Source organism: Dreissena polymorpha, chromosome 1, assembly GCF_020536995.1.
Source record: "Dreissena polymorpha isolate Duluth1 chromosome 1, UMN_Dpol_1.0, whole genome shotgun sequence".
In the NCBI taxonomy this organism is placed as follows: domain Eukaryota; kingdom Metazoa; phylum Mollusca; class Bivalvia; order Myida; family Dreissenidae; genus Dreissena; species Dreissena polymorpha.
The window spans coordinates 9,609,549-9,625,235 of NC_068355.1; the positions used below are offsets into that span (position 1 = coordinate 9,609,549).

A 15,687-nucleotide genomic window follows, 5' to 3' on the forward strand; every position below is an offset into this window, starting at 1 on the left:
ATTATATCACGTGTGCATGTTAAATAATAGAGAATATTGGTACCCACTTTGCGTAACTTAACGAAATCCCCGTTATAAATAGAGTTTTTGTGTGTGTCAGAAACAATTGAAAACCATTTTATGTTACTATTCTAATTAAAACGTATCGATAAATGCCATTGTATAAGAGTTATTATTACTGATGTAACCAATAAATGTGAAAACTTGGGGGAAGTCGTTACCTGCGCGTGCTTCTGATACTGGTAGCTTTATTAAGTAGCCTGACTGAATTTTCCTTCATACAACGCTAATTTATATCAGACAATGACCAAACTGATTGTGTTGTTTTGCACTTTCAGTTATAGTGATTGATAAATGTCCAATAAGCAATATTTAATATTATTAATATCACTTTTATACGTAATAACATGTGGGATTTAGGTACCCACTCGGCGCCAGAAAGCTCGTGAAACTTCACCGAAATCCCAGTTATAAAGAGATATTTCGTGTCAAATACACGAGGGAAAATGTTTCATTAATATTTTCGTAAATAACATGGGTAAATACTGGTGTAGAAGTGTTAATTTATTGCTAATACCACCATTACACGTAGTAACAGGTTCGATTTTAATAAGCGCGCAAGCGTTTGAGAGTGTTTAATGTACCAAAAAAACCCTTATAAATAGCTGATGTTCTCTATATACGTAAATTTTTGCATTTGCATAATAACTAAATGCCACAAACCCCTTTACAAGTGTTATATGGCGTGAAAAAGCCCATAAAAATAGTCCGGAATATCACGTAAATCTATATGCAATCTATAGGCAAAGAAGCTATTTTGGTGTTAGCTTGTCTAGGTTTGCTAACCGCTAAGCCACGTGATAAAGTGGGCGGAGCGATCATCGTCCAGGCGTCATTTCAATTGTTCTGGTACAGTAGTATTCATTGATGCCTTTTGGTAATGTGTGTAACAGGCTTGCAGCTTAAATGCCCTTAGTCCCTAGAAATAGGTCCCATAAATATAACACATCATGTTGGGTTAACCAAGAATTTAGACCTGAACAAGCAAATTTGTTGAATTGATACCCCCCCCCCCCATGGATGGATGTCAATTTTATATCCTTCCGCCTGTTGAAGCAGATAATTAGAAAGCATTATTCATGTTATATCAAACAAGTCATTTAAGGTAAATCCCAAAATATAGAAAAACAAAAAGCAAATGCCTGTATGTTTCTCCAAAGGCACATCTTGATATTGTTTTGCTAATCGGAAATATCATAATGAAGTGTTACATGGAAACTATTATTTTTGAAATTTGTGAAACAATTTTTATAAGTTCACTGACAATTTAGGAATATGACTTATCCGCACATGTATGCGCAATAATTTGAAAAGAACATACACTGGCATAAGAGATTTGCAATGTATTTATTTTAAATCAGTACGAAGACTTGTACAACAAAAACAACAACATGACAAGGTGAGACCTAGCGGTCTCCACCACTACATCTCTATCAATATCCATAATGTAAATAGCACATTGAATGCTGTAACATATGTGTTACATTTTGCATGATCTCTCAATCGATTAATCAGGCGCGGGAGTTAGCAACGAACTGTCTGCCATTTTCCTAGACAAGCTATGTCTAGGTTCACTTTTATTTCAACGAGTTTCTTTTGCTTTCCCCTTTTAAAAAACAGATTTAAATGGTAAAACGGTGTCAATGGGGATTGTGTTACTTGGACAATTGATATCCTGACATACTAGTTGGTGGCATTGAATTTATATCGTTTCCAAAGCCGAAAAGAGATCTTGAGAAGTGTAAGAGATGGATACATGCAAGCGGATGTCCCCACCAACAACTGAACGTCCGCACTGTCAAAGACAATTACAATATCTTATTATCGAATATACTAGCAGAAATAAATAGTATATGTTATCGATCTGATCATCACATAATAGTTCATGTTTTTAAAAGTTTTGTCAGTTACTATATGATTAATAGAAGCAAGGTTCATCTGCATTACTTTAAGAGAAGTAAAACCCAGCATGAAGCCTAATTCATGCTGTGTTTTATTACTCTGATAGTAATGCACTTTATTGTCATTATACATGTTATTAGAAGGTGACATGTGATATCTTATCTTAAGAACGGTATCTACACATATGTGCAGACATGTGGTCTCACCAATAAACGCTTCAAGTCCACACTTGGAGATCGAATGCCTAGTTCTCATTTTTTTAACGAGTTTCGTTTATTTTGTTTGAAAAAAAAAACGGAAATGAAATATGGCAAAACGGTGTAAATAGGGATTATGTAACTCTGACATTCGGTTTTCAGAAAGATTTCCAACGCAGAAATGCGGTCTTGACAAGAGCGAGTGGAAGCTTCAATGTGTAGAATTACCGAGATCCCCCTTATAGAACATACATTTATTTCAAAAACTGGAAATGTCATATAAGCAATAACTAAGCATTATTGAGTATGAATTATATCACGTGTGCATGTTAAATAATAGAGAATATTGGTACCCACTTTGCGTAACTTAACGAAATCCCTGTTATAAATAGAGTTTTTGTGTGTGTCAGAAAACCATTTTATGTTACTATTCTAATTAAAACGTATCGATAAATGCCATTGTATAAGAGTTATTATTACTGATGTAACCAATAAATGTGGAAACTTGGGGGAAGTCGTTACCTGCGCGTGCTTCTGATACTGGTAGCTTTATTAAGTAGCCTGACTGAATTTTCCTTCATACAACGCTAATTTATATCAGACAATGACCAAACTGATTGTGTTGTTTTGCACTTTCAGTTATAGTGATTGATAAATGTCCAATAAGCAATATTTAATATTATTAATATCACTTTTATACGTAATAACATGTGGGATTTAGGTACCCACTCGGCGCCAGAAAGCTGGAGAAACTTTACCGAAATCCCAGTGATAAAGCGGTATTTCGTGTCAAATACACGAGGGAAAATGTTTCATTAATATTTTCGTAAATAACATGTGTAAATACTGGTGTAGAAGTGTTAATTTATTGCTAATACCACTATTACACGTAGTAACAGGTACGATTTTGGTAAGCGCGCAAGCATTTGAGAGTGTTTAATGTACCAAACAAGAGCACCGCCTTGCGGGTGCAGACCGCTCATCTATTTTCTTTTTAAAGGTGAAGGGACTCTCATTTTCAATCACAAAGGAGGGAGGAGTGGAGTGAAGAGGGGTGTATAGTGTGGGGTTGTGGACATTTATTACATTATCTTCCAAAAAAGCGAAAAAAAAAAAAAAAAAAATCGGGGGGGGGGGGGGGGGGGGGGGGGGGGGGGGGGGGTTTGGGTGCGATGGTTGGACGGTATTTCAAACATAACAGTTTTAAAAAAAAAAATGGGAGGGGGGGGGGGGGTATAGTGTGAGGGTTGTGGTGGTAATTTGTGAGATGATCTTAAAAAAAAAAAAAAAAAAAAAAAAAAAAATTGGGGGTGGGGGGGGGGGGGGTTGGGTAGGGGGGGTGGGGGGGGGGGGTATAGTGTGAGGGTGTTGGTGGTCATTTGTGAGATGATCTTAAAAAAGAAAAAAAAAAAAAAAAAAATTAGGGGGGGGGAGGGGGGAGGGGGGGGGGGAGGGGGGGAGGGGGGGAGGGCACGGGGGATGGTTTGGGTGGAGTCTATTGTGGTATGTCAGGTAAGAGTAGTTTCGTCAAAGTATCAATCAAATCTAATCATAAATAAAGAAGTTATGGCAATTTTAGCAAAATTTAATAATTTGACCTTGAGAGTCAAGGTCATTCAAAGGTCAAAGTAAAATTCAAGTTGCCAGGTACAGTAACCTCATGATAGCATTTAAGTATTTGAAGTTTGAAAGCAATAGCCTTGATACTTAAGAAGTAAAGTGGATCGAAACACAAAATTTAACCATATATTAAAAGTTACTAAGTCAAAAAAGGGCCATAATTCCGTAACAATGACAACCAGAGTTATAAAACTTGTCCTTTTACTGTACCCTTATGATAGTTTGTGAGTGTTCCAAGTATGAAAGCAATATCTATGATACTTTAGGGGTAAAGTGGACCAAAACATAAATCTTAACCAAATTTTCAATTTTCTAAGTATAAAGGGCCCATAATTCCGTCCAAATGCCAGTCAGAGTTACATAACTTTGCCTGCACGGTCCCCTTATGATAGTTCATAAATCTTGCAAGTATGAAAGCAATAGCTTTGATACTGTAGGAATAAAGTGGACCTAAACACAAAACTTAATCAAATTTTCAATTTTCTAAGTATAAAAAGGGCACATAATTCTGTCAAAATGCCAGTCAGAGTTACATTACTTTGCCTGCACAGTCCCCTTATGATAGTTAGTAAGTGTTGCAAGTATGAAAGCAATAGCTTTGATGCTTAAGGAATAAAATGGACCTAAACACAAAACTTAACCAAAATTTTCAATTTTCTAAGTATAAAAAGGGCACATAATTCTGTCAAAATGCATGCCAGAGTTATCTAACTTTGCCTGCCCAGTCCCCTCATGATAGTAAGTAAGTGTACCAAGTTTGAATGCAATAGCATTGATACTTACTGAGAAAAGTGGAACTAAACGCAAAACTTAACCAAAATTTTCAATTTTTTAAGTATAAAAAGGGCACATAATTCTGTCAAAATGCACGCCAGAGTTATCTAACTTTGCCTGCCCAGTCCCCTCATGATAGTAAGTAAGTGTACCAAGTTTGAATGCAATAGCATTGATACTTTCTGAGAAAAGTGGACCTAAACGCAAAACTTAACCGGACGCCGACGCCAACGCCAACGCCGACGCCGACGCCATGGTGATGACAATAGCTCATAATTTTTTTTCAAAAAATAGATGAGCTAAAAAACGTTATAAATAGCTGATGTTCTCTAAATACGTATATGTTTGCATTTGCATAATAACTAAATGCCACAAACCCCTTTACAAGTGTTATATGGCGTGAAAAAGTCCATAAAAATAGTCCGGAATATCACGTAAATCTATATGCAATCTATAGGCAAAGAAGCTATTTTGGTGTTAGCTTGTCTAAGTTTGCTAACCGCTAAGCCACGTGATAAAGTGGGCGGAGCGATCATCGTCCAGGCGTCATGTCAATTGTTCTGGTACAGTAGTATTCATTGATGCCTTTTGGTATTGTGTGTAACAGGCTTGCAGCTTAAATGCCCTTAGTCCCTAGAAATAGGTCCCATAAATATAACACATCATGTTGGGTTAACCAAGAATTTAGACCTGAACAAGCAAATTTGTTGAACTGATACCCCCCCCCCCCCCCCCCTGGATGGATGTCAATTTTATATCCGTCCGCCTGTTGAAGCGGATAATTAGAAAGCATTATTCATGTTATATCAAACAAGTCATTTAAGGTAAATCCCAAAATATAGAAAAACAAAAAGCAAATGCCTGTATGTTTCTCCAAAGGCACATCTTGATATTGTTTTGCTAATCGGAAATATCATAATGAAGTGTTACATGGGAACTATTATTTTTGAAATTTGTGAAACAATTTTTATAAGTTCACTGACAATTTGGGAATATGACTTATCCGCACATGTATGCGCAATAATTTGAAAAGAACATACACTGGCATAAAAGATTTGCAATGTTTTTATTTTAAATCAGTACGAAGACTTGTACAACAAAAACAACAACATGACATGGTGAGACCTAGCGGTCTCCACCACTACATCTCTATCAATATCCATGTAAATAGCACATTGAATGCTGTAACATATGTGTTACATTTTGCATGATCTCTCAAACATCTGTTGAAAAGTACCTACAATATAAAGTTTAAAATTCTATCAGTAGAGATATGGCATAGCTTACCTTTTTGGTATGATGCACATTAAATCAATTAATGGCAATACCATGTAGTGTAAATAAAACATTTACATTTCTGGTCAGAAACTGATATTTTGTTTGTATTTGTGTGTTTTGTTATAAACTTGTTTAACCTAAAAATAAAATATAAAGTGCACAAACCTGCACAAAGTATATTAAGCAGCAAGTCTAGTACCTTGATATACCGACATAAAGTCTTCTCAATGAAGACAACATTGAATTCTCAATGAACTAGTGTTAGCTATCGTGATCGACTATGATCATGAAAATAGTTCACTCCCTAATAAATCAACAATGACTAAAGTCTCCTGAACTTAAAGACATTGACAAGGACAAATGTTAACATAAGTAAGAAATAATTGCATCCTAAAATGATCAACAAAATGTATTATGCATTAATGGTAACAAGCAGGTATTTGAACATTTTACCACATACTATCTGTCAATTGGCAACACCAAACACAAAGACAGTTGCCAAATTACAAGAAAACAAAAATCTACAAAAGTAATTTATATAAGTGCTCATACAAATTATACATATATTACATAAAATATCAAACAGTGCGCACACAATTGTGTACTATATACGTCTGAGAAACGTCATAACACGCTCACCAAACCCACATGTAAAATTTCACATGCAGAAATGATGCACTATTCAATATTACTGGTGCTTACAAACTAAAGATTTATTATGAGGAGCCATAGCAGTAGGATTTTCAGTACAAGATAACAATTATACTTATGGCTTTTATTAAGTCTGTTTAGACCAACAACCCAATGTCTAATAAGATCCATCACAAAGAGTACAGTGTCATTTTGAATACTGTTCCATGGCTAGTAAAATCTTCCTTGTACATTTCATTTGATCAATATATGTGTATTAATGTGAGCCTTTTTTCCTTCTTAACATTATTTGTTTTCTATCAGTATTTTTAACAACTTGAGATACTAAAATACCTTAAAATTCATGAACCATTAAGTAAAATTATTTATGTAGTGTGCACCTAAAAAAAAGTTCCAACTTGTCACAAAATACCGGTTTTAAGGTCTGTGTTGCATGAATCTGTGACAAATTGTGTTTTTTTGTAGCATAAATGATGGCCAAAAAATAATAAATAATACTATTTATGAAACCAGGTCTTCTGTAAAGTTACAATAATTAATGTGCCAACTCAAGTTGGGTGTGCAAGTAAGCTACCTATACATACAATTTCAGCATAATATCTCAATCAGATCTCTTGTAACCTTTGCACTGACTAGCACACAATTTGAATGCAATACCTCAATATAACTTCATCCTATACCACTTAGATACATATTTTGACACATTTGTAGTCCCTAAGCAAGTTTAATTTTATTTATTGAAGACCTTTTTTACTAGATTCAAGTTTTAAATACATCATTTCCAACTCTAAGTTACTGATTAGCAGCAAACTGCATTACACCTGAACAGACTGCCAGTTACTTGCAGGCTGGTTTTATGCTGTTTTCACATAGCCATTTTCAATTTGCTTCTGAATGGGAAAGGGATATTTTATTTATATAATATTGAATTGAGCTGATTACATTTTATATCAATGACCTTGACCCAAGTAACCCTAAATATATATTGTCATTGTATATATTGTCATTTGTTCAATTTGATATATCTGAAGTGACAACAAGATCGGTTCATGCCAAATTAAAGTTGTTCAGGCAAAAAACAACTCATAGAAAGAAGAGGACATTAAGCACATTTTGGATATCTCAAGGTCATAATTCAGTATTGATTCACGTGATCCTGGCTGAATATCTTGTTTCAGATAAGAGGCCCATTCCTACTGTCACCATGTTTGATGATGCAAATAAAACTATTACAGATCGGACAAGGTTTTTTTGACCATTATTTTATATTTTAAACTGCCACTTTTCTGATGTCCATCATTATATTGTGCTATTTATTGAACTTTGTTGTGATTTTATGACCACAAACATTATCCCCAAGTTTAATTATGATATGATTTGAACTGAGTACTGAGCAGACATTGTTTACATAGATGCCACCTCCCTCCCACATTGGAAGTTTTCATAATAGGACTTTGAAACATTTTTTAACATTATTAGAATATTTTTTGTATATATTTTTTCTATCATGCATAACAAAGACACTACATAAAATGCTTTTACAATTCACAAAACAATGCCCAATTCTACAAAATATAAACATATTTTTAGATAAATGTAGTTATGTATACAGAAATATGATGTTGTCAGAAAATATTGGCAGTTATTTGTAATATGGGAAAAAAACAGCATTAGATTGAAGCATATTAGCGTACCTTCTTCAGAATCAACATGACAATAATAAAACCAACTATAAATTGACCTAACATGAACATAATTTACATGTGACAAATATATATAACAATAATGTCTGAAAAAAATATATTTTTAACACTAGCACTATGGAATTTCTTCAACACTGAAAATACCACTTTAACACTTGTATGTAAAACTTGTAACAATTAAATTAACTTAATTGTCATTGCTAAGTTTTACTTGAAGCAAGCTGTCAGTATTCATTCCTGACCTAAAATCTTTCCATTAAAGCCAATTGCTTGATAACACATGGCTTTACAAATTAGGAGATGCAGCTGCAGGCATAACCAACCTTATATCTAACAGGAGACATTTGTTAATTTTAGTTTAAAACTTTTCATGTTTGCTTGATTGCATCCTAGACTGATTTGTTTCCTAGTAGATTGTAATAAAGCTCCAAGAGATTTTATCAAATATAAGACGTCCTGATTGTTAGGCGTATTCCATATTGACAAAGCGAGTTCAAAATGCTTCCATGGCATACATGTTGATTGCAAATATAGGTCTATTTGATACATTTTTATAATCTAAATTTACCATACAAAAATGAATATCTGCAACAGATTTAAGAACAGTACATCACTAAGGTTTTCCAGGGACATTTCTTTATGAAATTAACATAACATAAAAGTTATCAAAATAAGAGTACACAAAATCAAGAAGTGTTAAACAAATATGAAACAGCACTAAAATATCTGTACTTATAATAGTAACAAGTCAACAAGACTATTGCCAAGCAATACATGTCCCCTGCCGGCTCCACCTATGTCAGAATTTATTTTTTTATAACTTGCCATAGCAACCAGAATTTTTGACGTACCAAGAACATTAAATAACATGCATAATGTCCATATTGCCATTTAACCATGTTTCAAATTTGATGAAAACATATGAAGAACTTTTATAGTTATCACAGGATCCAGAAAAGTGTGCAGGATCCACCATTTCCAGCAGTATTTTTAGTCTATGTGTTGCCATAGCAACCAGAATTCTTGACGTAGGAACAAAATGAAATGACATGCATAATGTCAATATTACCATCTATCCAAGTTTCAAGTTTCATGAAAAAATCACTTTTAAAGTTATCGCAGGATCCAGTAAGGTGTGACAGACTGACGGACACACAGAGCGAAAACCATAAGTCCCCTCCGATGAAACCGGTAGGGGACAATAATATTAACAAAAGAGAAACAAACTTGAAATATGAAACCAACTGATATCATTTCAATCAAACATACAAGATGAAAGTGTTTTTTCATAATATGTGTGAAAGAGGAAACACATAAGCATGGATTTGAATACAAGATGTGTCAGATAATGAAACATTACTAAACAAGAATCTAATGAGCACCATTTTTTATTTGAGTATCTTGGCTGTTCTTGTAAATGAATATCAAAGTTTTGACAAAATATGACTAGATCAAATAGCACAACTAAAGACAAAGCTCTGCATTTTTTTCACCAAAAGGTCTACATAAGTTTTGGAATAATGTCCCACTATGTTTTATTTTCAATATAAATGTTTACATTATTTTTATATTGGGTACACACTCTGCACAGGACTGGAATTACGTTATGTAGAGACTCCTTGAAGGAAAATGACATAAAAGCGGAAAATAAAGTCCAAGATCAGCCTGTGTAGACTGCACAGGCTAAAATGGGACTATTCTTTTTGCTCATGCATGAAACCAGGTTTTCCCACAGACTAGCTAATATATTTTTTGTATGTTAAAAATATGTTCATTCAGTTCCCCACGTACATATCAATAATGAGAGAGTAATGAGTCAAGATTCAAATACAAAATGGCTTCAATCATGGATGACATTGAGTAGGCTGAAATTTCAAACAGACGTAGAACACAATAACCAACGTGAATCTTTGACACCCATGAAATGCCAATTTTCTCTTTGCAAAATTTCTTGTCTGGCAGTCTTTAACTTCAAAATTAACAGTTGGACCAGCATGTTTTCTGAACATGTCTAATGAACGTCTTTCTTAAGAAGCTTTCGCGAAAACTGACATGCTTTTTTTTTTTTCATTGTTTAGTTTCAAAATTAGCTCTGAAATCAACAAGATAGGCAACAAGATAAAGTAACCGAAAAAATGTCATAAAGATACCATATACAGGTAGTAAAATATCTTTTGATTTGATATATTAACAGACTGAACTTTCATGTCTATTTCAATTTATTTTCTGTAATTTATTTTTTATTTCATGGGTGATTTTTACATATTTTATCACTAACAAAAAATAGTTAACGAACCTGATCAAATGCCTAACCACCTTGAAAAATTGCACCCAATAAGACACACCAGAGATGTGGGATAGTAAAAAATATGCGAGGGTGTCAATCTCTGCCACTTGCCAAGTTAATCATCAACTCTAAGATTGAGGGTGAAAGTAGTAGACCTGATGAGTGTAAAACTGTGTTATCTAATGTGGAAATATTAAACACTAACAACAGTTTCCTTCTCAACTCTCAAACAGTGAAACATTAACAATTAAGATACTTCCATGCAGATATAATTTTCAATAAAATACCATAGACAGTGCCAAGAATGAGTAGAATTTCAATGCATATGAATAAACCAAGAAGAATTTTCATGAAAGATCTGCATTAATAATAAACAAGAGATGTGTTTGTCTGAAACACAATGCCCCCTATTTAGGCGCTTTGAAATAAATTTCATTCAATATATCATTTGGCAGGTTTAGAAATTATCTCCCTTTTCAAGCTTATTACTTCCCTTGGATTGTATTTTTTTACTCTTGACCTTGAAAGATGACCTTGACCTTTCACCACTCAAAATGTGCAGCTTCAACAGATACACATGCATGCAAAGTTGCTATCTTCAATATTGCAAAAGTTATGGCCGATGTTAAAGTTTTCGGACGGACACACAGACAGACTAACGGACTGACAGTTCAACTGCTATATGCAACCCTACCCGGGGGGCATAAAAAACACACAACCTACGACAATGAAGCCACAGATTTACATACTTCAGCTGATGCAGCTGTCAAACAGCAAAATATGAGATGTTTGTGATAGGAATCATTTTAACAATGCACACAAGTTAAAATACAGCTTTTGCAGTATTGCAGTATAAAGCTTTTGTTAAATACTTGATAACAAAATATTTTTTAAATTTAAAGACACCAGCATTAAAATATTTTCCCTCTTCAAAAAAATATTGGACCAATTCAGGGAAATGTTTCTGTCACAGAAATCAAATACATGAGTTAAGGTAAAGAAATACATTGTGTTTTAAGAAATAAACAATGTTAGGTGCAAACACTATTAATTTTCTAAATTTTAAATTTACCCTAAATTTAAAATATGTTACAAATGTTCCCGTTTCTATCCTGCCAAATATACCAACAAGAGGGCCAATATTGCCCTAGTTTGCTCACCTGAGAGGAGTCGGTTCATTCAATCTTTACCAAATGTCAAACTTGACCTAGATATTGTCCAGACAAACATCCTGGTCAAGTTCCATCATTATTTCATCTGCGAGTCATGATCAATGTACCTATGAAGTTTCATGATCCTAGGCGTAAGCATTCTTGAGTTATCATCCGGAAACGATTTTTCTAAGTTGAGTCACCGTGACCTTGACAGCCATTGTGTGAATACATTTTTTGGCACTGTGACCTTGACCTTTGACCTAGTGACCTGAATAGGGGTCATCTGCGAGTCATGATCATTATACCTAGGCATAAGCGTTCTTGAGTTATTATCCAGAAACCATTTTACTATTTCAGGTCACCGTGACCTTGACCTTTGACCTAGTGACCTGAAAATAAATAGGGGTCATCTTCGAGTCATGATCAATGTGCCTATGAAGTTTCATGATCCTAGGCATAAGCGTTCTTGAGTTATCATCTGGAAACCATTCTACTATTTCGGGTCACTGTGACCTTGACCTTTGACCTAGTGACCTGAAAATCAATAGGGGTCATCTAAGAGTCATGATTAATGTACCTATGAAGTTTCATGCTCCTAGGCCTAAGCATTCTTGAGTTATCATCCGGAAACCATTTTATTATTTCGGGTCATCGTGACCTTGACCTTTGACCTAGTGACCTGAAAATCAATAGGGGTCATCTACGAGTTATGATCAATGTACCTATGAAGTTTCATGATCCTAGGCCTAAGCGTTCTTGAGTTATCATCCGGAAACCATTTTACTATTTCGGGTAATCCTGACCTTGACCTTTGACCTAGTGACCTGAAAATCTATAGGGGTTATCTGTGAGTCATGATTAATGTATCTATGAAGTTTCATGATCCTAGGCATAGGCGTTCTTGAGTTATCATCCGGAAACCATTTTACTGCTTTGGGCCACCGTGACCTTGACCTTTGACCTGAAAATAAATAGGGGTCATCTGCGAGTCATGATCAATGTATCTATGAAGTTTCATGATCCCAGGCATAAGTGTTCTTGAGTTATCATCCGGAAACCATTTTACTATTTCGGGTAATCGTGATCCTGACCTTTGACCTAGTGACCTGAAAATCAATAGGAGTCATCTGCAAGTCATGATCAATGTACCTACAGAGTTTCATGATCCTTGGCATAAGCACTCTTGAGTTATCATCCGGAAACTATCTGGTGGACGGACGGACCGACATGAGCAAAACAATATCCCCCCTCTTCTTCGAAAGGGGGGGGGGGCATAATAAGAAAACTGCCCACCTCCCAGCAGCCATGTTATTCAACTGACCAGAACTATTTTTGAACTCAACTCTCGTATCAAGAAAACGAATGTTCTGAGCAAATTTTTATGAAAATTGGGCCAAAAATGTGACTTCTACTGTGTTCACATGTTTTCACTATATACATAGAGAAAAATGCCCCGCCCACAGGCGGCCATGTTTTTTCACCGATCCCGACCATTTTTAAACTTGTCCGAGATATCAATAAAACCAATGTTTTGACCAACTTTCATGATGATTGGGCAAAAATTGTGACTTCTAGAGTGTTTACAAGGTTTCTCTATAGCCAAATAGGGAAAACTGCCACTTTATACATATAGAGAAAAATGCCTCGCCCATTGGCGGCCATGTTTTTTCACCGATCTCGACCATTTTCGAACTCGTCCGAGACATCAATTGAACCAATGTTTTGACCAACTTTCATGATGATTGGGCAAAAATTGTGACTTCTAGAGTGTTTACAAGGTTTCTCTATAGCCAAATAAGGAAAACTGCCCCGCCCACTGGCGGACATGTTTTTCAACGTATCGGAACCACTTTTGAACTCAACCAAGATATCATTAAGACAAACATTTTGACAAAGTAACATGAAGATTGGGCATGAAATGTGACTTCTACAGTGTTTACAAGGTTTTTCTTTTTTTTGACCTAGTAACCTAGTTTTTGACCCGGCACAACCCAGTTTCGAACTTGGCCGAGATTTCATTGGGACAAAGCTTCTGACCAAGTTTCATATAGATGGGACAAGAAATGTGGCCTCTAGAGTGTTTACGAGCAAATGTTAACGGACGGACGGACGGACTTACGACGGACAAAGACCGGTCACAAAAGCTCACCTGAGCAATCAGGTGAGCTAAAAATCAAACATTTAAAATGTTCATAATAGATTACACATGTAATTTTTAGCACGGTGATAAATAAAAAATATCGCAAAAATTCAGAAGACAAAAAAGCCATTAAACCGTACTACTCCCTACAAATTTATGTAGGTCACAACAACACAAACTATGACCACTTATTACTTATGATAAATTTAAGACACTATATTAAATATTTCACTAAGAATCTTTGACTGTTCTTATGAAGGTGTAACAACAAAGTTTCACACAGAAGCTTAAATAGTTGTTTCCCTGCATTAGTTTGGGTTGTGGTTCTAACCTGTTTTAATAACACTTTGCTTGATACCTTCCATCACATCACATTTGGCAATACTGTCTGTCACACTTTGCTTGATACCTTCCATCACATCACATTTGGCAATACTGTCCATTCATCTTCAAAAACTGAAACAAGGAACATGCAGACTTGCTATAATATACAGTTAAAACTGAGAACAGCGGTCAGTCAAGGGAAATGACCAAAGTGGATGTTGTCCACAGGTGACCGTTGTTTTTGGATCACAATTTTTTATGGTTGGTCAGTTTTAGTATTGCTACTTCGTTACCCCACTCAGTCGTTTGCATACAGTGTGAAACAAGACTATTGCCAAGCAATATAAGTCCCCTACCGGTGAAACTCCACCATTTTCAGCAATATGCTAGTCTATTTGTTGCCATAACAAACTAAAATTTTGACGTAGGAACAAAATGCAATGACGTGCATAATCTCCATATTGCCATCTATCCAAGTTTCAAGTTTCATGAAAAATATGAAGAACTTTTACAGTTATCGCAGGATCTACCATTTCCAGCAATATTTCTAGTCTATTTGTTGCCATAGCAACCAGAATTCTTAACGTAGTAACAAACTGAAATGACATGCATTATCTTCATATTACCACATATCCATGTTTCAAGTTTCATGAAAAAATATGAAGAACTTTTAAAGTTATCGCAGGATCCAGAAAAGTTTGACAGACTGACTGACAGACAGAGCGCAAACCATAAGTCCCCTCCGGTTTCACTGGTAGGGGACAAAAAGGCTCAATGCTGATAATTCAGTATAATAGCATAGCAAACTTACATTGAATAAAACAGAATAATATCTTATCAATTGATTTAACGTGCCATTGACGTCACATCCAAACAAGTATAAAAAGCGGATTTGCTGTCATATACCAAAAGTACGGTGTATCGGTACCGTTCTTATCCAAAGAAAAAGATGCCAAAATATTCTAAAAATGTATTCGAACGCAAACATCACACAAACAGCATATTCATTACAACAACCTCATACAAAATACAAACATGAACAAATCCTCTTTCATAAATGCCGAAAGTTTGTGATAAATTTTGCAAGTAAATGTTTGTTTTGCCTTTATAGACGATCACTAATCCTTTTATCGCCTTCTTATAAAAACACGCGCTGGCTTAATGCTGTTTTTAACACGTTATCAGCAATAAAGATCAATTGACTTTGTCACGCGCTCATTCGTTATGCCTGCAGCTGATAATTGCTACTTATAAACATTGTTAATGATAATTTCACCTGTTTCATGCAATCAAAAGGCAAATTTAATAATAATGGTGAGACAAACTCTGACATATTTTATTTTGACGATACTCCCATAATTATCCCCAGAAAACAAACCTTCTCAACACCCTATTATTTGTTTACTCACAGAGGGTCGCTTTTATCATATCAAATGCAATTACCGCTATCAGATGCTTTACCCGCAAGAGAGATGGACAAATGATGTGCTGTGTTTTTACTTTTCGCGACTCGAACAACCCAACCGATGCGTGGGGGGGGAGGGGGGTGGGGGAATCAAAACTGACCACTATCTGCGGTTGACCGTTATTGTTAAGT

General features: G+C 35.2%; 1 protein-coding gene across 2 annotated transcripts in view; it reads right to left on the reverse strand.

The window, feature by feature from the left end:
- Positions 1-5,600: 5,600 nt before the first annotated feature.
- LOC127870581 (leucine-rich repeat protein SHOC-2-like) overlaps positions 5,601-15,687 on the reverse strand; it is a 50,734-nt gene continuing 40,647 nt past the window's right edge. For both annotated transcript variants that reach the window (XM_052413107.1, XM_052413108.1), the window contains exon 18: positions 5,601-14,222. In XM_052413107.1, the coding sequence (XP_052269067.1) occupies positions 14,187-14,222 (36 nt within the window). In that variant the 3' untranslated portion in view covers positions 5,601-14,186. The remainder of the gene's footprint in view (positions 14,223-15,687) is intronic.